Source organism: Chionomys nivalis, chromosome 15, assembly GCF_950005125.1.
Source record: "Chionomys nivalis chromosome 15, mChiNiv1.1, whole genome shotgun sequence".
Lineage (NCBI taxonomy): Eukaryota > Metazoa > Chordata > Mammalia > Rodentia > Cricetidae > Chionomys > Chionomys nivalis.
The window spans coordinates 32,515,620-32,537,572 of NC_080100.1; the positions used below are offsets into that span (position 1 = coordinate 32,515,620).

Genomic DNA, 21,953 nt, shown 5'->3' on the forward strand with positions numbered 1-21,953 from the left:
TTCTTAACATCCTTGTTTCTTCTTATAGTAGCGCTCTTACAAAGGAACTTTCATTTGGGGTTTGTTTGTTTGTGATAATGTTTCACAATGTGACTCTGACTGACCTGGACCTCACTAAGTAGACCAGACTGACTGACCCTGAAATCAGAGACCTCTGCCTGCACCTTTTGTTAATTTTTTGTCTTAGATATATCAAAAATTAAAGTTGTCATGTGAGACACATCTGTCATCTCTGCACTAAGGAAGCAAATCAAGAGGATTGCTTATGATTGGGTTATAGAAAGCAAGACAGTATCTAAATGAACAAACAAAATCAAGCTCCTTTCTTCTTTGTTGTTGGAATTGAAGAACATGCACTAAAGTCAAGCTAACTGTTGTGTATCAGGGACCATCAGGCATGGTTGGCATATGCCCTTAATCCCTGCACTGCAAGGCTGATTTTGATGCCAGTCTGGTGTACAAGTGAGTTTCAGGCTCCCAGGACTACATAGTGAGACCCTTGTCTTAGGAATAAAAAAGGTATAAATGGAAATTGATCTGCTTTTTTACATTGTTGATTAACAGCGTAAGATTTTACCTCCAGTTTGCAAACTAACTAGATAACATGTCAGAATAGAAATTCTGATAACTTTTGTTACAGTTAATTGTATTTTTTGTGGCTAACTTTAGTTACTGCTGGGCAGTGGTGGCACATGCCTTTTAATTGTAGCAATTGGTTCATAGAGGTCAACCTGGTCTATAGAGAGAGTTCCAGCACAGCCAGGGCTACACAGAGAAACACTGTCTTGAAAACAAAAACAAAACAAAACAAAAATACATACACACACACACATATAAAATTTAGTTACTGATGGGTCTGGAGAGATGGCTCAGTAGTGTCAAGAAGAGCACTTACTGCTTTTACAGGACACCCAAGTTCAAGTCCCAGTTGGTGACTCACACACATCTATAACTGTGCTTTTCAGGAATTGCTCTGATTCCTCTGGCCTCTGAGGGCACCCATACTCATTTGCACAGACACACACAGAAACACTAATTAAAAATAAATTGTGGGGAAAAAATTTGTTATTGAGATTTTCATTTCATAAAAAAGCATATTTAACAACTTTTATTATACTAATAAATGGTGCCATATCAACTGAATAAATTGTTATGAAGCTATTAAAACAAAAATTATGAAGACTGAGTATCTCTGTGGAGAAGTGATGCTGTGTTACTTGGAAGTAATCAATAGAAAACTTTATTAGTAAAATAAATAAACATGGGTATTTATTGGTAGGTAATGAAAGTAAGATACTAGTTGGTAGGGCATTAGGCATATTGATATATAAATTTTCTGTTTAGTATTTTTGATGTTTTAATAGTATTTATTGGTTTTGTTTGTTCATAGATAGAGTCTCACTAAGTAGCTCTTGTTCTGCAATGCACTCTTTAGACCAGGCTGGCCTCCAGCTCACAGAGATCCACCTGCCTCTGCCTCACGAGTGCTAGGATTAAAGATGTGCACCACTATGCCCAGCTCGCCGTACCTTTTAAAAATGAGTATCGGAAAGAATCATCTCCTATCTCCCTCTTTGGTCTGGCATTTTAACATCTTTCTACCTTTAAAATCAAGTAGGATCTTCTTTTTAGGTAGCTTGAGAGATGGCTCAGCAGTTAAGAGTACTTGTTGCTCTTATGGAGAACATGGATTTGATCTCCAGCACCCTCATGGTGTCCCCAGCCATCCTGTAACACCAGTTCTAAAGGATCTCATGCCCTCTTCTGGCCTCCATAAGCACCAGACACACATGTGGTTAACATGTATCTGTTCAGGCAAACCATTAATACATAAAAATCTAACAAAAATTTTTATTTTAAAGAACTCTCTTTTCTTTGGCCACTATGACAAATATGTTGTGCTTGTTTGGACTTAATCCTTGTAACCAGTGATAAGAGATAAGTGTTGTTGTATGCTTCTTAATGGAAGAAACTACCACAGAACTGAGTGACTAATTTGTCAATGCCTTTCAGATCAGATCTACATGTATATCTATGTGTATTTGTGTACACACACACACATATTGCTTACACTTAGAAATAAAGTCATATCATTATAGCCTTTGAAGCACTTAACATAGTTAACTTTGCATACAAACATCTTTGAACTGAAATATAGGTCAATTATACATCATTCCTTCATTTTCATGGATGTCATAGGCCTTTCCACATGTGGCTGCATACTTAAGTTTTGGTGTAGGAGGTTCTTTTCAGATCAGATCTACATGTATATCTATGTGTATTTGTGTACACACACACACATATTGCTTACACTTAGAAATAAAGTCATATCATTATAGCCTTTGAAGCACTTAACATAGTTAACTTTGCATACAAACATCTTTGAACTGAAATATAGGTCAATTATACATCATTCCTTCATTTTCATGGATGTCATAGGCCTTTCCACATGTGGCTGCATACTTAAGTTTTGGTGTAGGAGGTTCTTCTGTTTGTGTGTTGCTTTCATTGGTTGAATAAAGAGACTGCCTTGGCCTTTTGATAGGGCAGCCCTTAAGTGGGCGGAGTAGATAGAACAGAATGCTGGGAAGAAGGGAAGTGTGGCAGATGCCATGAGTTTCCAGCCCAAGACAAACGTAGGTTAGAATCTCTCCTGGTAAGCCACAACCTCATGGTGACACACAGATTATTAGAAATGGGTTGGATCAAGATGTGAGAGTTAGCCAATAAGAGGCTTTAATACAATTTCTGTGTGATTATTTCGGGGGTATAAGCTACCTGGGCGGAGGGACACAGCCCGCTCCTTTGTACTACAAAGTTTGCTTACCATACATTATATTCTTTATTTTTTTCAATTTTGTATGTGAGAGTATGTGTGCATGTGTGTCTGTGTGTAAGAGAGACAGACAGACAGACTGACTGACTGAGGATGAGTGACGAGAAGTGGGGATCAAGTGACCTCCTTTATCATTCTCCACCTATTCCTTGAGGCAGAGTCTATCCCTCAGCCTGGGACTCAAATTTTTCAACTAGGCTGGCAGCTAGCAAGCCTCAGTCATCCTCCTGTGTTTGTGCACAGAATGCCTTGCTTGTTACGTATATGCTGGGAACTAAACTCTGTTCCTCATGGTTGCTCAACAATTGCTCTTAACTGCTGAATTGATTTTCAGCCAAGAGAGACAGACAGATACAGAGAATGAATTAATACTAATTATTATATATCCCTGTTTTAGGGCCAGTCAATTTGAAGAAAGATGGAATGGCTGAATGGCCCAAAACAGTTGTGTAGAGTATCCAGCCTATAAAAAGAGAAGGTATTTCTTCAAAGGGCTTGGTGTATCTCTTTTCCAGACTTGAAGTAAAACTACTGACTAGATTAAAAAAAAATGTTAACTAATAATTTTCAAGAAAGATTGGATATTTCTGTATCTTGACACCAGCTTCCCGTTATTTGTTCATCCTTCTCAAAAATGTCCAGGAGTTTTCTTGAGAATAGAGTTGATGTCTACTCAGGAGATTGCATCCAATATGTAATGTACAGGTGCGAGTAGCAGCTTTTCTTCTTGTTTGAAGCAAGCACGGTATGTACATTATCTAATCTTTAGCTTACAAGTAAGTGATTTGTGGATTTGCAACAAGAGAGATTTGCCCGTGGTTGAAGTTGGGATTCAAACCAATTTTGACATACCTTGTGGCTGTAGTAATTGCTCTTGCTCCTCAGAAGACTCTTAAGAATAATAGAAGAAGAATAGTTTGAAAAGCTCTCCAGTTGTTTTCTTCTCCGTGTCATCTATAGTACTTTTTCCGTGCTATCTTCCTGTATCACTCATAACACATGATAGACAGCTATAATTTTAGTGCTGTGATAGCTTTGCCCAACATGGAAAATATAAGGGTGTCACATCCAGTCTTTAATGACCTGCTTGAATTCCTTCATCTGTTTGTTGGTGAGCAAGCAAACACGAATCGCATTTACTTTCACAACTCAAATTTACTTGAACATTTGTGATTTATAGCTGAATTCTTTTGACCACTGATTTTTTAAAAATTCTTTCATAGTAAGTAACTAGGTGGGAATTATGTATTCTGTAGATTTTTATTTTGTAATTGCTTATTAAACCTGTAATGAATTTCTTGGTCTAAGACTCTACTGGTTTTTTAAAAGGAAGGGTTTTTGGTTTGTCTGTTTATTTTGTCTTTTTGAGGCTTTCTTGTTCTTTGACTCAGTCTGGCCCAGAATTCACAATCCTCTTGCCTCTGCCTCCCTAGTGTTTAGATTACAGATGTGTATTATAAAAGGAAGTTGTTATTACAAATATAATTTTTTTAATCTTTGATGATTGATATAAAATATTAACAGTCATCAAAATTTAGATCAGTTTCAGCTCTACTATAAATTTAAACATAACTGGCCTTTAATATCCTGCAATAGAGCAAGTCTCTAAAAGTATTGTCACTTGATGGCTAATGGATACTCTTATTAAATCTTTAGCTTCAACCCATGCTAATGTTGTTAGTGAACTAATTGCCAAAAAACGTGTTAACCATTGTGACTTCTTTGGATGCATCAAGATTTCTATTAAAGCTTCATCCAGAAATGTCACAGCATTTAATTATTTCTTTTTACAATAAGTGTGAACTGATAAGGGTAAAGTGGGTAGGGCAACTTAGTGGCATTTTTGTGGTTTAATAAAGGCAGAAGCTAGTTATTCGGTTTTTATTTAAGTGAAATGATGCCAAAAGGAGGTTCCTGCAGAGCAGCTGAACTTCTTCAGTGTCACCCTAGTTTACCAAAGACGCAACTGTCACAAACAGGACTTTTAAACTTGATATACAGCCACAGAAGGAAGGAGGCTTTTGTTTGGAGTGCATGCTGGAGAACTCCTTTATACAAATCAGCCGGCAGATGACGGACAATGATGAAAATTTGATTCTTTGAAGTCATAATAGTCATTGAAATGTGTGAAATTCTGGTATTGAAAAGAGAGCACCCAGCAAGACTCTAAATGCTGGGTGGTTGCAGGAAGCTTGCTGGGAGGTTTTTCTGCATTGTAACACCAACTTCCCATTGCTTGTTCCTTACTTTCTTTGTTAAAAAAGAAAAAAGTTGGGTTCATACAAGTGGGGACAGATGATAACCGAATCAGTTTTTATATGGAAAACTAGTATTTTATCATTTAACATTATTAGGATAATTACATTCTTTAATAATTGAAATAGATTTCCTTTGAACCCAACTGTTTAAAAGTGAGAACCTTTAAAACTGAACAAATTCGTGTATTGTCTATGTGATAATATGACCTATTAGAACTTAGAGAGATTCTTAACTAATGAGTTGAGATTCTTTAGTGCCAACTTGATGGCTTCTTATTCTTACATGGCTTGACTTTTTTTCTGATTCTAGAAAATTTTTAAAAAGAAATTAGTAAAAGACAATATCAACATCTATGTCATTTCTTATATTAAAAATAGTGTTTTAGAAAAATCACAGGTAATCAGTATTTTAGTACAAAAGTAGAAATCCATAGAGAATTCCACTAATTCAGATTAATTTGCAGGTGTTTTATTTGTTTGCTCGTTTGCGAAATATGAGTCACAAGTAGCTCAGCATGAATTGAGAGAAAAAGGGAATCCCTGAAGACATTCAACATAGGGCTCACAGATCTTTCCAAGTGTTACAGTGTTTGAATGGACTCCTGGAGTTAGCCCGCTGCAGTGTGTGTTTGAGAAGAGGTTCTTGTCACTTGCTAATTCTGTTTGCATGAAATGATAGCAACAGAGTGTCAGCGCATTTTACAGGCATAGGAAGTAAGTTTGTCTGAGCTGAGAGTGCATCTGCAGGGACTGGGAATTACAGAGCTCTGTGAGCATTAGGTGTCTCAAGTGTGTGAGCTGCCAAGCCTTTGTATCTTCTGTCCTGCAGCAGCTCAGCTGGGCTGCAGCAGCTCACGTCTTCTGCAGGCAAAAGCCGTGAGTCTGTCAGTCTGTCAGGACAACTTGGGAGGGCTTCAAAACTCAGAAGCTCATCCCTTGACTATCAGCTTAAAATTGGGGGCATGTGCCAATAAGAAAGTGCCAGAATCTGAGGGGACATGAAACAATATAAAGTGTAAGCTTTATTGGTTTATTTTTTGCCATGCATGCATCACAGTATAGAAGTATGGAAAAATATATATTTCTTATAATCTCATTTTCTGGATGTAAAAGATTAATTGAATGTTTCCTTTCATACAGTTGAAAACAAGCCACGTAGCATAATTTTATTCATTAGAAACTGGGTGCAAAATAGAGGCGTTGATCTGGGATTTGGAGAAGATGCCTGCCTATTAATTTTATAGCATGCTTATAATGAGTATTTATACTTTAATGCAACTATGATGAGGAAATATGATCTTAATCTGGGACTAGAAAGATGGCTCAGCAGCTAAGACTGAGAACTGTTTTTCCCGAAGACCTGAGCTCACGTTCCAGCATCACATGTAGCTCACAACTTCCTGTAACTCCAGCTCCAGGAGATCCGACCTTCTCTTCTGGACTTTTCAGGCGCCTGCACTCACATCTGTACATATCTGCAGACACACACACACACATAATTATAAATAGATCTTCTTAGAAAATATATTAGCGTAAGAATAGAAAATAGTAAACAGTTAACTAAATGGCAGTCACAAAAAAGAAATAAACATTGAGGACCCCCACAGAGCCGTGTTACTTCATGCTCTAAGTAGAGGACTGCGCTTTAGAAAGTCACTCCTTAAAATGTTAACATTTGGGCTGGGAATATACCTTAGTAATAGAGTTCTTGCCTAGCCATGTGTGATGCCTTAAGTTCAATTCCCAACCCTTCCAAAAACAAAAAACAAAAACAAAAACCTATGTGCATGTGCACGTGTGTGTGTGTGTGTGTGTGTGTGTTGAGCACACACATTGTGCCATGCTGGAGATTTAGTCTGGGCCTTATAAGTGCTAAGCAAACAGTGTCTCAAAAATAAATCAAAAAAGTTATGATTTTATTTAAATTGAACATAACAATTAAAAATTACTAATTAGAACAAGTGGGGTATCTCAATTGGGTGAGGTGCTTGCACTCATACTTAATGACTTGAGTTCAAGTCCCAGATCACTCAAATGGAGGGAGAGAGCAAATTCCTGAGAGTAGTCCTCTGACCTCCAGAAGTGTGCTGAACTTGCTCACGCGCTCTCTCTCTCTCTTTCTCTCTCTCTCTCTCTCTCTCTCTCTCTCTCTCTCTCTCTCTCTCTCTCGTGCGCACACACACACAATTTTAAAGCTACCATACATTATTAATGCTTAAGCTTTCTGTGCTAATTGTACTCATTTCATTTTCTTGTCTCCTAGATATAAAGCACTTAGTTGCCTTTTATCCTAGATGTAAGAAAACTTAAAAAAACAAACTAATGTCAGTCAGTGCGCATTGGATTTTCCTGTGTGGCTGAGGAGACAGCTTACGGGATAAAGTGCTGTGCGACAACTGTGTGAGCTGGAGTTGAGATCCCTCCACATCAACTGTGTGAGCTGGAGTTGAGATCCCTCCACATCAACTGTGTGAGCTGGAGTTGAGATCCCTCCACATCAACTGTGTGAGCTGGACTTGAGATCCCTCCACATCAAACTCGGCAGGGTCACTGGAGAGTGGGGGCGCAAGACCCCAGAGCCAGCGAGCTAGCTTAAGTAGCAAATCAGTGAGTTTCAGTTTTAGTGAAACTGAGAAAACTACCTGACATGCACACAGGCACTCCACACAGTACACACAAGGAAGCCTGTTATCACGTAAACATATTTCTGCATTATTTTGGTAGTTTCTCTAACTATGTAAGCTGTAACAAAATAGCCATGCGTCTTGGTACAGCTAGAAAGATATTGTGCTAAGCAGGGAACTGGGTGCTCACTGAATTAACAAAGAATCGTTCTTTTAATTTCAGCACAGATGTGAGCTGTGCTTCCTACTGCAGCTCTTTGGTTCATAGCATTAACAGACACACTACAAGTGAACAGCCCTCATAGAGGATACATGGCACTGAAACAAAACTGACAGCACCAGAAACAGGTTACGTGAGAGAACCGTTTCATTCTCTTTCTTAATTGTAAGCCGTTATTCAAAAGTTTCCATATGAACTTTTCCCCTCCTTTGATAGTACTGGGAATTGAACTCAGGGCCTCACATACGGGAGGCAAGTGTTCCACCTTATTCCTAATGATTTTAAATATTTTACTTAAAAGAAGATATAAATGGTTGGTTATTGAGATGCTGAATGGGTAAAATTCTTGGCCTTGAGTTCAGATCTCAGAAGCCATATAAAAGCCAGACATGTCAGCATATACCTATATCCCAGCTTTGGGAAGGAAAAGGAAGAAGGAGCATTGGGACTTGTTAGCCAGCCAGTATAGCTAACAGGTGAGATTCCAGTTCAGTGAAAGACCCTGTCTCAAAATAAGATGAAGACATGTGAAATCAATACTGACTCCTACATTCCCCTGCCCCCCCCCCCACACCAACTAGGAATGATATGATGAACCCTGATATGATTCTGATGGGTTACTATGATAGGGTGACCTACTACTAACTGTAAATTTAAACTCAAACTTATTTCATTATTGTGTGCACTGACTGCTACTATGTTTGGTGAATGTGTTTAATCTAGAACATCAAAATTCTATGCATTCTCCTAGTGAAGCATTTGTTAGTGGATAAATGTATAAAAAGTGAAAGAGATTACAGGTGTTTACAGTTGTATTTTCTCTGAAGTTGGGCACCTTTGGCATACCTTCCCACCTTACGGCATACCTTACAGGTTGGATTTTTGTGTTACTCTGTCATTCACCATAGGGAGAGAAAACACTAAAGCTTTTTTGTTTTGTGTACAGTTTCAGACTTTGCCCAGTGGTGAGCAGTTTGACATAAAAACCACTGACAGGGTTTTTTTTTTTCTATTTAAAATTTAGTAAGTGATGTGTCTCTTTATTTAAAATTGCATTTATCAGCCGGGTGGTGGTGGCGCACGCCTTTAATCCCAGCACTCCGGAGGCAGAGGCAGGCGAATCTCTGAGTTCGAGACCAGCCTGGGCTACAAGAGCTAGTTCCAAGACAGGCTCCAAAACCACAGAGAAACCCTGTCTCGAAAAACCAAAAAAAAAAAAAAAAATGCATTTATATTTTTACATATTGTATTTATATAAATATATTTCTCTTTTGTCTGATACCAGAAATTTGGGGGAGTTCTGATGGAATCACCAAATGCTATCAGAGATGTCAAAATTCCCCTTAGGTTTGTTAGTATCGTTAATGAAAGAATTCAAGAATCTCAGGGACAGTTTAAGCTAACCTTTAAAAGAGAAACCCCAGGGTAGCAAGCTGTATACCTTCATAGCAGCCAGGAGGAGGGAAGTAGAGAAGAGGAAAGGTCATGCCATTTGAGTTAGGGCAGCATGGAGGTCAGTCACATAATGGACAAGCAGTCACTTCTCAGTGACAGAAGCTTTAGAGAAAGACTTAAAAGTTCCAAAGTACCCCTGGGCATGGTGGCATACACCTTTAATCCCAGCACTCAGGGAGGCTAGTAGCCTAGTCTACAAAGCAAGTTCCAGGACAACCAGGCTACACAGAGAAACCCTTTCTACAGAAACAAATTCAGAGTACCAGAGAAAGCAAACATAGGCTCTGGCAACCATCTAGAAGAGAATAAGGAAAAGTTAGACCTTCCTGAGTTCTCACTCAGAACCTCTTGATGACTCCCTATAGGTACTACACTAGGGGATAGGAATTCTGGGAAGGAAAATTTATCCTTAATAAGCACTAATTACTCCTCCTGTCTCTTTAACTTGACTTAAGGTGAATCCACCCCAGAGGGATGGTCCCTTGGCAAGGTGATTGGCTGGTAACATGTGATGTGGGATTCCCTTCTGTATGCTATGAATATGTTTTATTACCACAGGTTAATAAAGAAGCTACTTTGGCCTACAGCAGGGCAGAATATAGGTACGCAGGAAAACTAAACTGAATGCAGGGAGAAAGAAGGCAGAGTCAGGCAGACTCCATGTATCTGCCAAAAGAGAAGACACCAGAACCTTACCTGTAAGCCACAGCCTCGTGGCAATACACAGATTAATAGAAATGGGTTAATTTAAGATGTAAGAGCTAGCTAGGAATACGCTTAAACCATTGGCCTAATAGTGTTGTAATTAATATAGTTTCTGTGTGATTATTCGGGTCTGGCGACTGGGAAATGAACTTGCAGTCTCCGTTTACAACCATGGGATTAATTCTTAAGGGAGGAGTCAAGGCAGATTTCATTCTTTTGGCTAGAAGGTAACAACTTTCCCTTAATGGGCCTTTTATGCTTCTGTAACATCTGTTATCCCTTATCACAAAGAAAGAATGCAGCATTGTCTACACACTCCTCAGAAATGACCATGCTGTCTTCAGAGGTGGAAGCAGGGGGAAGCTATTGGATACAAGAGAGTCTATCAAAGAAAGGACGGGATAGCATGATGAACTGTTGAGATAGTTCAGTGCTTAGCCACTTGCTTGGCCTACAGAAGGCCTTAGGTTCAATCTGTACAAAGGAAAGAACAAAAATTTGATAGCTCCTCTTTCACTGTACCCCAAAACTAATTCTCACCTTTACTATTTACAGATAGCACAGTGGAGATTCATAAAATAAAATATCAGGGTAAACAAATCAGAAAACAAGCATATAGAGGTGGGAAGTGGGAAAGGTGCACCAATTGCTATGCAGGGGTTCAAAGATGTTTACTTTCTTATTCTTCCTCAGGATATCACTACTTTAACTGGTGTTCCAGAAGAGCACATAAAAACCAGAAAGGTCAGGATCTTTGTTCCTGCTCGCAATAACATGCAGTCTGGAGTAAACAACACAAAGAAATGGAAGTTGGAGTTTGATACCAGAGAGAGATGGGAAAACCCTTTGATGGGTTGGGCATCAACGTGAGTACTCTGAATTTTGTTTTCGGATTTTCTGTTAAAAATAGTAATTTTTTTTTTTTTTTGTAAAGAAAACACTAACTTTTCCTAGAGCTAGTAAGCTTGTGAAAATACTTTTTAGTACAGTTAGATTTTATTACAACCAAAAACATGGAATTATATATATTCTTTTATATATCCGTAGTCATGTTCATATGTATTTGGGACATAACGATAAACTGCAGAAGTACTATTTTTGGATATTGTTATAAGACAACATTCATAAGTGATATGAATACTAGCTGAAAATACTCTGGGAGTGATAGCAATAGTTTGGTAACACTAAGTGGTCTTTGTTTTGTTTTGGTTTTTAGTTTGTTGAAGCAAGCTCTTGCTGTGTAGCTCTGGTCAGCCCAGAACTTGCTGTAGACCTGTGGCCTCGGTGTTGTGGCCGTGCTACCATCTATTTCCTTAGTGTGCCATCATGCCCAGCTTCGATTTATTTTTAAATTCAAATAATATTCCTGCATAACATTTATTTTGTTTGTTAGAAGTATCGAACAGAAATCAGAAATTAAGTAATTTTGAGGGATACCTGTAATTTCCTGAGATTTTAGGATTAAGATTATAAATTAATTATAAAATAATTTTTAGAACATAGTGGAATAAATTTTAGAAGACATCTTTTTCTGTTGCTGTATTCTGGAAAGTTTTTCTTAGATATTCTTCCATGTTGAAGTTTTTATAGAATTTAATTATATTGAGCAAATTATATAAAACATAGTTTCCAAAAATTGGTATCTTATATTTTATGTTTCGTGGAGTCTTTTGTAAATCATGTGTTTCCAGTGGAAATTTAGAAGAAAATTCTTTATCCATACCTAGTGATTAGAATCTTACAATAATTCTTTTGAGTTCTGTGAGATTTTAGTGTGTTCATCTGTTCCTGGGATTCACATACGAATGCATCTCCAGCAATAACAGATCCTGGTTCAGCATTGATACCTTTTATATTCTAGGTTGTTTTTGATGCAAACACTTTAGATAAGTGGCCAATACATAGTAATACCTGAGTTTTGAAGAATGGGGCAAAAGATAAGGAGTTTGAAACCAGCCTGGGTTAAAACAATGAGACACTATGAAAAAGGAAAAAAAAAAGAGTTGGGGTGAGGAAAGGAAAGAGAGAAGAAAAGGTTAAATTTTGTGAAGTTTACACACAGACACACACTCACACACACATATGTATTTATACCATCACAACACGAATGACTGAGGCATCAATAGCAAGATTAATAATAGAATAAACATACAAGTGTATATACACTTTATATGAAACAGTCTTCAAATAAAGACCTAGAGAGAATCCTGTGTATTCTTATGCTTAGATTTGATGATGTATAGACAGTTGTGTAAAGGTATGCCTAGACTAAGGAGCTATGATCTAATTAATGGTAGTAACTCGGGTTTCTTTAAGTTTTCATCTGTAGCCCGTGTCTTCAGGGATACATTCCTTTTCTCTAGGTATAACAGTCACCTCTAGAACGAATATTTCATATAGTTGCTTTGTCTACACTGTTGTTTTGTATCTTAAATATTTTTTAAAAACTGGTTCTCTTTGCTGTCATATTAAGAAGTAACCAAAACTAGCTTGAAAAATACAGTATGAAAAACCATGACTGATTTGTTTTACCAAAGCAGGAGCTTTCACATTTGCTGATATCAGAATCATTAGTTTTTCAATGTTTAGCTTCTCTTTTTTTTTGGGGGGGGGCACTAGGGGTGTCAATGCTGGCTGTCCTGGAACTTGCTTTGTAGAGCATGCTGGCCTCGAACTCACAGAGATCCGCCTGCCTCTGACTCCCAAGTGCTGGGATTAAGGGCATATACCACCACTGTCCAGCAAATGTTTGTCTTCTTAATAACAACAACAAAAAAAAAATAGTACATAAAATTATTGTTTAAACAGTGAATTTTGACTTCTTTTGTGACATATTTTAAACCTTTTTGTAAAACTGTTGATATTGGAAGGTGAACATTTTGTACTTATAAGTTTATCATTTACAAAATTTTCATCTTGGGCTGCAGAGATGGCACAGTGGTTAAGAAATCTTCAAGAAGATCCAGGTTTGATTCACAGCACGCACACTGTGTGGCTCACACTTTGTAATTCCAGCTCCAGGGTAGTCTGACACCTCTGACTTTTATGGACATCTGCATTCATGTGCACATACCTCCATGTGGACACACATGCATACACATAATAATAAAACTAAATCTTAAAATTTTGTATCTCAAATTAATGGCTTCACCATAGTTTGGGTTCTCAAATCTACCTATATGTTATCATTATATATCTAATATTAGCATGTCGAGTGTAAGAAAATACTTAAAGCCTAGTTCTATATATGTCTGTAGGTTTATAGTTGTGTGCAGATGTGGTACCAGGATCAACTCTACGACTTGATGCATGCTGGGTAAATATTCTACATCAAATCCACGTCTTCAGCTTAAAATTTTCATTTTGATGAGAGAACTACTTTAACAGGAAGAAGAAAATATCTAATTAATTTTTAGTACTGATAGGCCATTCTTGAATATGTTGAAAGAGAAACGACCATAGATCTTATACCTAAAAGACTTCTTTTTCTAAAGACCCAAAATTTCCCCCTGTATGTGACCTAGATTTGATGAATTTCACACCTAGTAAATTGGCTTTTGGTTTGAATCTGCCATATGAAGTAACATGGAGGATTAACAGGAACCTAGTTCCAATGGTGAAGAAATTTTACACTTAATAAAAGCTCAAGAAACTCGACATAGCACCTAGAAAGAGAATCTTTGTGTTTGGAGATTCTTTTTCTGACTTGCAATTAATGCACAAATAGAAAAGATGCTGATTCCTAAAGTAGAGCAGTGCTAACAGAAAGGGCAGTTCTGCAGTTCTGATAGTGTCACAACAGAAGCTTCATCCCAGATCGTCTAGTCATTCATTCATTCGCTTGCTTGCTTGCTTGCTCGCTCCAGTGGATGCATATAAGGAGGTAGCTGTGGAAGTAAGCTTCATGACTAATGAACATAGTTTTGGTTTTAAATATAGTTTTCATTGTTACCTATTTGTACTATTTTGTTAAAAAGAATAATTTTTGAAAGGCTACTTTCTAACAATAAGTGTGCCTTGATGTTTGTTTTTAAGATTTTAAAATTCTCATTTTTAAATACTGTATTGACATTTTATATCTGAATGGCAAGCTTCTTATGCTCTTTTAATTACCTGAGTCTTTTAAATGTTAGAAGTCAAAAGTAAAAGATTTATCTTTATGTAAACTTGAAAAATATTATAAGATACAAAAATCATCACAAGTTTGACCCAGGGTTTTTACAGTATAAATCTCCTTAAACCAACAGGGAAGCATAGTGGGGCCAAAATAAACATTCCTTGTCATTTAATAGTACAGCTAGTTGGATATTAAACTCATAGATTTCTTTCTTTTTTGATACTTAATGTGTGCATGTGTATGAATGTGAGATCAGGTCATCACGTTTGGCAGCAAGCACCCTCAACCTACTGAGCCATCTTATTAGAGAAGTATCAACTTGTCATTTAATTTCTAGAAACAAGTAGTTTGTGTCATGTCACATGGGCATGGAAGGCCCTCTCATTTAAGCAGAGGTATTCATGAATTTTGATGTTGTTAATTCTTTTGTTGCCTCATTATCCAACATAATATGCTTGACCTTCAACCCATAATAACACAATAATGTGCACATGATTCGTAGGCTTGTCATTAGTCCTTTGGCTTGTCAGTTAGTAAATAGTATTGTCTGTGCCATCTTTTCCTTTAGCACTGTTTGACTTCATTACTTTTAAAGTTTGTTTGAATTATTTGGCTCAGTTTTGTAAATTCTTTAAGTATGGCCTACTTCTCTTTATTGACTTTTGTGAACAAGTAAATGAGTGTTTGTAGTTGTAGATGCTAGTAATCTGGATACAGAGAATTATGGGCTAGTCCTCTCCTGCCTTCCATCCATCCACTATTGTGCACATACTTACTATCTCCACAGAAGAGAGCTCAGTCAATATAGAATGTATTCTTGTGGATTTTTTTTCAGTGTTTATAGGCATATATGTGGCTTTATAGGTCTCCTGGTCAGATAAGATAGCACACATTTCAGGATTGGGAAACTGGTTGATGACATGTTCACCCACACAGAGGAAGCTGATAGATTAACACAAGGTGGAGTGAGGTCATAAACCTTCAAAGTCTGCCCTAGTGTCCTGCTTACTCCAGAGGCTTCTCCTTCACACATGGCACCAGCTGGTGACCAGAGATGTGAGTCTGTGGAGGGGCATCTCTCAGCCAGACCTCTGCACTTAGCATTCTTTATTTGTCAGAGGTCATTGAAGAAAAACTCTCAGTACAAGAAGGCTTTGTAGATAATTTATGGAGTCATAACTCCATTAAGTCAATACTTGTTAGATATTTATGATAATTTTTATACATTTATAAATTTATATGTATGATAAATTTTATACAATTTAGAATATGTTAATATTCTAAATGTCTACAAAATGACTCTTTTAAAAAACACCATAAAGAACAATGAAATGTATTAATATATCCACATTGAGAAACAGCATGTCTAATATCCTAGAAGCGTTTAGCTTATTTTTGTATTTATTTTATACAATAATCTTCTGTGACTGGTGTTTCTGAACAACGTTGTATTTACAGGACTCATCCATGTTACTACCAAAGCAACACTTTGGTTTCAGTTGGACTTTTTACATGTAAATCTGAAGTGAAGAATCCCATTTGGATCTTTTAATGAATGTGTGACTTCCTGATATTCTACTTAACCCTTAAAACAATAGTCATTGATTTATAATCAAATTAGTTTATATCGTGGAGTATTAGTAATATACTAATTCTGATCCTTACTTGTCTTGAATTAATGACAGCACCTCTGTAGAGTTTTGTTCTGGTAGATAGTCATATTCACTGGAACCAGTGAAGGATTGATTTTGTTTGTTTGTTTGTTTTGTTAGCCTTGCCTTGGGGCATGGCTTAGTTCTGAAACTCACTATTTTAGGTTTAAAAGACATAGTCTTTCTGACATTCCAGTGGAGAGTACAAGGTGCTCAGCAAGTCCTGACTTGTTTTAGCCTGAAGTGGACAGCTACTGAAATCGCTGTTCAGTTTTTTTCTCATTCTTCCCAGACCTGTCCATTCATACACAGTGCAAAAGTTTACTGCTCTATAGATTCCCCACTTCACAGATTTCACCCACGTGTCCAGATGCTCTGCTAGTTGTACTGTACTTGATCTTCAAATTTCTTGTGTTGACAAGCTATGTCTTTTTGCTTGACTTCTCTTTGTTCCTATCTGTCTGAACTAGAGAATTCCTAAGGGCAACTGTGAAACTGAATCCTATATAGTTTGTTTTCAGAGAGGGCAGAATTCTCTCCAGTTATTTCTGCTTCTGGTTTCTCTCTTGAATTTCTACTAATAAAAACTCAGAGAGGGAAATTGGGGTTCAACCTGAAGATCCAAAAGGCAAAACAGCCAGCCAGTGGTTGGCTCTTACCTCTACCTCAGTTCGAAATGGTCTCCAGGAATCTCAGAATGAGGTGTGTCTGAAAGCTGCCTCCTCCTGTTTTATACTCCTTTCTAGGGCTGGGATTAAAGGTGTGTACCACTGGGATTAAAAGCATACACCACCCGGTTTCTATGGCAACTACTTTGGCTGCTGGGATTAAAGGTGTGTGTACCGCTTGCCTGGTATGTAAAACTGACCAGTGGGGCTGTTTTTTTACTCTCTGATCATCAGGCAATCTTTATTTATTAAAATACAAATGAAATGCCACTATACTCTGTCATCCATTTTTTCTGTTAAGAGTTTATAATTGCTATGCATGTATTTATTTGTTAGTCAGGTACACTTACTAAGATACAGGTTTCTTTATCATTACTGACTTGGAACCTCAGTAGTTGAGAATTGAGCAAATAGAGTATAAAAGTAAAAATAGAAATATAAAGATTGAAAGACATAGGGTAGGAGAGATTTCATGGAAAAGATTGGTACTCAAACTGAGCCATGAGATGATTGCAGTGGATTTCCACATGTAGAGATGCTAGGAGAGCATTCTTAATGAACAACTGCACTGTTGGGCAAGTGCAGGCTGTGTGTTCATAGAAACAAGTCTAATTTGACCAGTTGGTTACTTATGAGGGACTAATTTAAAATGTCTGGAAAGCCTTTTGACCATACTATACAGGGACTTAAATGGTAAGGAGGTGGAAGCCACCACCGTGGATGATAGAAACTGTGTGGAGTTTTGGCTTGGCACTAGGTTTGGGAAATAAATAATTGGAAGATAAATGTGGTAACATGTTAAATGGTGGGGTGGAATCAAATAAAGGAGACAGAAAGATTAAGATCTTGGTAGCAATATTACCTAGAAAGAATTATAAAATATAAGACATGAAGGAGGAGAATGACAAACCAGCTGGAAGAATGAGTGCTTGTTAACAGTTTTACCATTTAACCTACATGTAGTTCTTTATACAGCAGGTAACTAAAAAGCTCTGTCACCTTTGGAGGAAATGGATCTGTTCTCTTGATTTCTGAGGTCTCTCTCCCTCTCTCTACCTCTCTCTCCCTCTCACAAGCACACACACAAACTATTCTGAACGAAGCCAGTGTGTATGTTGAAACTCTTCAAATCACTGGGTCATATTTATATTATCACTTCTGAAGATTACTAGTTTATTTAACTATCAACTGTGAAACCACATGTACCTTGGAAAAGAGTATCACTACAAAAACATCATTAGATTTTGGAACTAATATAACTAATCAAAAGAAGGGTTTTCTTTCCTTAAAAGGGGAATTTAGTATAGGAATCCATGCTTATAGGGATCATAAGGATTCCCAGAAAGCTCACAGTTTATGACCAGAACTTCATCAGCAGCCTGTGGGGCTTCAGATCAGGGAGAGCTACTCCAGCGCTCTGCTTATGTCATGTATCTTTCAGATGTCCAAGTTGCCCAGAGTATTTCTCCTTTTTCTTCTCAAGATGGGGGGCATAGAGTGCAGACTAATCTTGATTCTCCATCCCAGAGTATTGCAATTACAGGTATATGCCTCCAACATTTAGTTTTATTCAGTTCTGGGGATTAACCTAGGGTTTCTTTTTTTTTGGTTTTTCGAGACAGGGTTTCTCTGTGGTTTTGGAGCCTGTCCTGGAACTAGCTCTTGTAGACCAGGCTGGTCTCGAACTCACAGAGATCCGCCTGCCTCTGCCTCCCAAGTGCTGGGATTAAAGGCGTGCGCCACCACCGCCCGGCAAACCTAGGGTTTCTTGCATCTAGTCAAGAACTGTACCAGCTAAGCTATGTTCCTAGCCCCCCTCTTCCATAGTTTTGAATAAGTTTCCAGAGAATGTCATATTCATCTGAAAGATTTACATTAAACATTTATAGCAAACATGGTTATACTTTTATAAACATCAAAACAAGGGATGTCAAGTCTTAGAATGTTTGTTTTTATTTTATAGACCTTTCCCTTAAAAGAACAGTATTAGTGATGTTTTGTTGAGAGAAGGTTCGGTTTTAAGGATTCGTATTATGTGGATGCTTCTTAACTACAATGGGGTTAATGTCCCAGCAAACCCATTATAAATAGAAAGCATCTTGAGTTGAAAATGTTTCCTACTACTAACCTATTGGACATAGTAGTTTAGTGATGCAGTTGTTTACACTGCCGCCCAACATGGCAGTTTCATTGTTGTTGTTCATCATTCAGGTGAACATTTAAAATTTGAAAAATAGTTCCTTCGGCCAGTGGTCTGACTCACTGGGTAAAATCAACTTCTGTAAGTGGTCCTGTGACCTCCACATGTACTGTGCATTCACAATGTACAGACACGCATACAAACTCAAGTACTTTTAAAAGAAAAATATTTTCTGTTGTTATATATTGCACTGTCACCATCATAAAGTTGAAAATCTTAGGTAAAATTATCATTAACTAGAGGCTGTCTGTACTGGCAATTCTACTCGGCAGTAAATTTCTTGATATTTAAGTTTCTAAGGTCAGTTTGGGAATCTTCTGGGGTTTTTTAATTCAAAACTTTACACTGCCCTTTTTAATAGAGTTTAGTAAACCTTAGTAAAGAGGACTTAAATGTTTTTGAAATTATGGTTTTTATTATTAGATAATGCATACTAGAAAAATCAGACTTAATACAGAAATGAAGTATTTTTCAGAGATTATTACAAATAAAATATTGTCATAATTTTCTTTATTAAACCAACTGTCTATTTTCTAAACACTGCATTTAAAACTTTGATTGTCTTGCAGCCAAGGCTTAATATTAAATCATGGGCATTCTTTCTTCTAGGGCCGATCCCCTCTCCAACATGGTTTTAACCTTTAGTACCAAAGAAGCCGCAATTGCCTTTGCAGAAAAAAATGGTAAGTAAGATTCCTTTCTTTCTAAATCAAGATAAGATTTTTGTGTTTTTAACCTTGAAACCATTTAAGAATTTGAAGTTTGGACAGATACTTAGCTGCTCAGTCACTCTCCACCGAGCCAGAGTTTGGTCCTTGACACCCACATGATAGAAACAGAGAACTCCCCCATGTGCATGCTTCAGTGTACGTTTGCACACATGCGCACACACACAATAAATGTGAAGAAAACATTCTTTAAGTAAATGAAATTTGACCTGAAAAAAAATATTTCTGTATATCTAACCCAGTGGTTTTTAGGTTTGTTTCTACATCAAAAATTCTCTCTGCGCTGATCATTAAATCTAAAATGGAATGTCCAGTGTTACATGAAAGATCAATTTACATTGAAATAAAGAAAGAGAATAAGATCATTGGCTAACACTTACCTTGTTTCTGAATTCTCCTGAAAACATCCCTAATATTTAGTTAATTAAGCTCTGATTGCATATGTCATGAGGTGGTCTGTTCCAGTTGTGACATTTCACTGTAACAGGCTTTCTTCTTTTCACCTAAAATCTAATGTCTGTTATTCTATCTGATAGCCTTTTAATTACTTGAAGGGAATTACCTGCTCTCATATTCATTCTAAACTTTCCTTTAAGCTTAAATGATTACATTTACTGCTTTAGTAGACATGACAGGTCTAATACCAAACATAATTTCAACAGTACATTTATGCAGCATAATAATATATTGAAACTTTTGGAAAAGCAATAATACATTTTAGTTTGTGGTGATCTTGCTGTAAACAAAATTTTAAAATTATTATCAAAAATAATTTTCTATTAGTAAGTCTGTAATATACTGTACTGAAAAGGAGGCATTAGGGTCATAGTAATCTATATGCTATTCCATTTATGAAATTATGTGTTAAATTTCATAGTGGCCTTAATGTGTTTTCATAGTTAAGAGTACTTGTAATGAACTGGAGAAGTGGCTCAGTGGTTAGAATAGTCTCTCAGGAATGACTGCTCTTCCAGAGAACCCAGCTTCTATTTCCAGCACCCACATGGTGGCTCACAGCTGTCTGTAACTCATGCTTGTAGTGTTCAGATACACACACACACAAACACACACACAAACACACACAGGCAATACACATAAAATAAAAATAGTATGTATGAAATAGAAGTGTCAGGTGTTGTAAGTAATTGGTAATGTTTGTCTCTGACCCATACCTCCCTCCCTGCATCTGGCATCCTTGCAGTTTGTGTCTTTTACACTTAAATGCAATGCTTATATCTGTAGCTGAATGAATGTATTGGATTTGACAGTGCATATGTTGTATGACTTTTCTTGGGGAAAATGTCAGCCAGTGACTATTCCATCAGATTAGGCACCATCAACAGACCAAAGAAGCTATTCCTCCTGAATCTCCCTTAGCAGTACGTTCATTGGGTGGATACTTCAAGGTAGCTGAATGACTAGAAGGCCCACCCATCCTGGGTACCTCCTGCCGGGTTTGTAGGCAGCTCCACTGAAGAGTCTCCTCTCCCCAGTAACTGTTTATTGCTTCTGTAACTGCAGTGAGAGGCCCATGAGTCTTATAACTTTCTGAGCTTCCTGTTTCCTTGACTTCCTGAGCTTCTTTCCTCCTTCACAATGGAACAGTTGAATTTAAAGGAAATAGCTAGACAACATGTTAGGAAATCTCCTAATTTTAATATAGAAAGATACTTAAGTTCTAGTTGTGCCATTTGGATTTCAATCTATATTTGTTATCCTTTGAATTAAAAGATAATATATACACCTTAAGTACATTATTAGTATAAGGTATTATATGTGAAAAATTTGTGTTATCTAATATATTTGAAGTACAAATCTGAAAGCACTATAAATGTTTTCTAGAATATTTGTTTTACTTCCTCATTTAGCACTACATAGCCTATAATTAAAAGTCTAAAGTCAGGATCTGGGGTACACAGGATAATGGCAGGGCATATACTGAGCATTCCCTGGGTTCACAACCAAACTAACTGTATCTGAGTCCATGGCTGGTCATTGTGACTTTGTACTTCTGTTTCCGTATATATAATGAGACTTGCTGTGAGGATTAAATGAGTTGATAAATAGCAAGTAATTAGATAGGAGCTGACACATTATGTATAAATATATCTTAGGTTGTTAATAATAGACCAAAAACTTTTCTTCAGAAAGGTTTCTTAAGTGTGCTCTCCTTGGACACTTTTTGGCCAAGTTTTAAATTTCTTAGATGTGAAATTGTTGTCAGCACAACCATATTATTGCTTTGATTAAAGATAACATTTCTGTATTTTAATTAAACAGTTCTATTAATGTTTTCCATCCTTTCAGCCTTCTATACTTCATGTCTCACACCTTGCAAATTACTCATCCGGGGTTTGTATCATGACTTCAATAACAGGAAATCTAATTAAACTGTTAAATCCCTAGCTAGCCTTTCTCTAAGCGGTCACAAGGCGTATATAACTACGGTTGCTATGTGAATTGCAGGTGTGAAGTAGAAATTGCTGCTAT

The 21,953-nt window shown here is 37.1% G+C and overlaps 1 protein-coding gene across 1 annotated transcript in view; it reads left to right on the forward strand.

The window, feature by feature from the left end:
- Ndufs4 (NADH:ubiquinone oxidoreductase subunit S4) overlaps positions 1 to 21,953 on the forward strand; it is a 118,033-nt gene that overhangs the window by 66,597 nt on the left and 29,483 nt on the right. The window contains exons 3-4 of the mRNA XM_057789886.1: positions 10,792 to 10,964; positions 19,345 to 19,418. Of these exons, the coding sequence (XP_057645869.1) occupies positions 10,792 to 10,964; positions 19,345 to 19,418 (247 nt within the window). The remainder of the gene's footprint in view (positions 1 to 10,791; positions 10,965 to 19,344; positions 19,419 to 21,953) is intronic.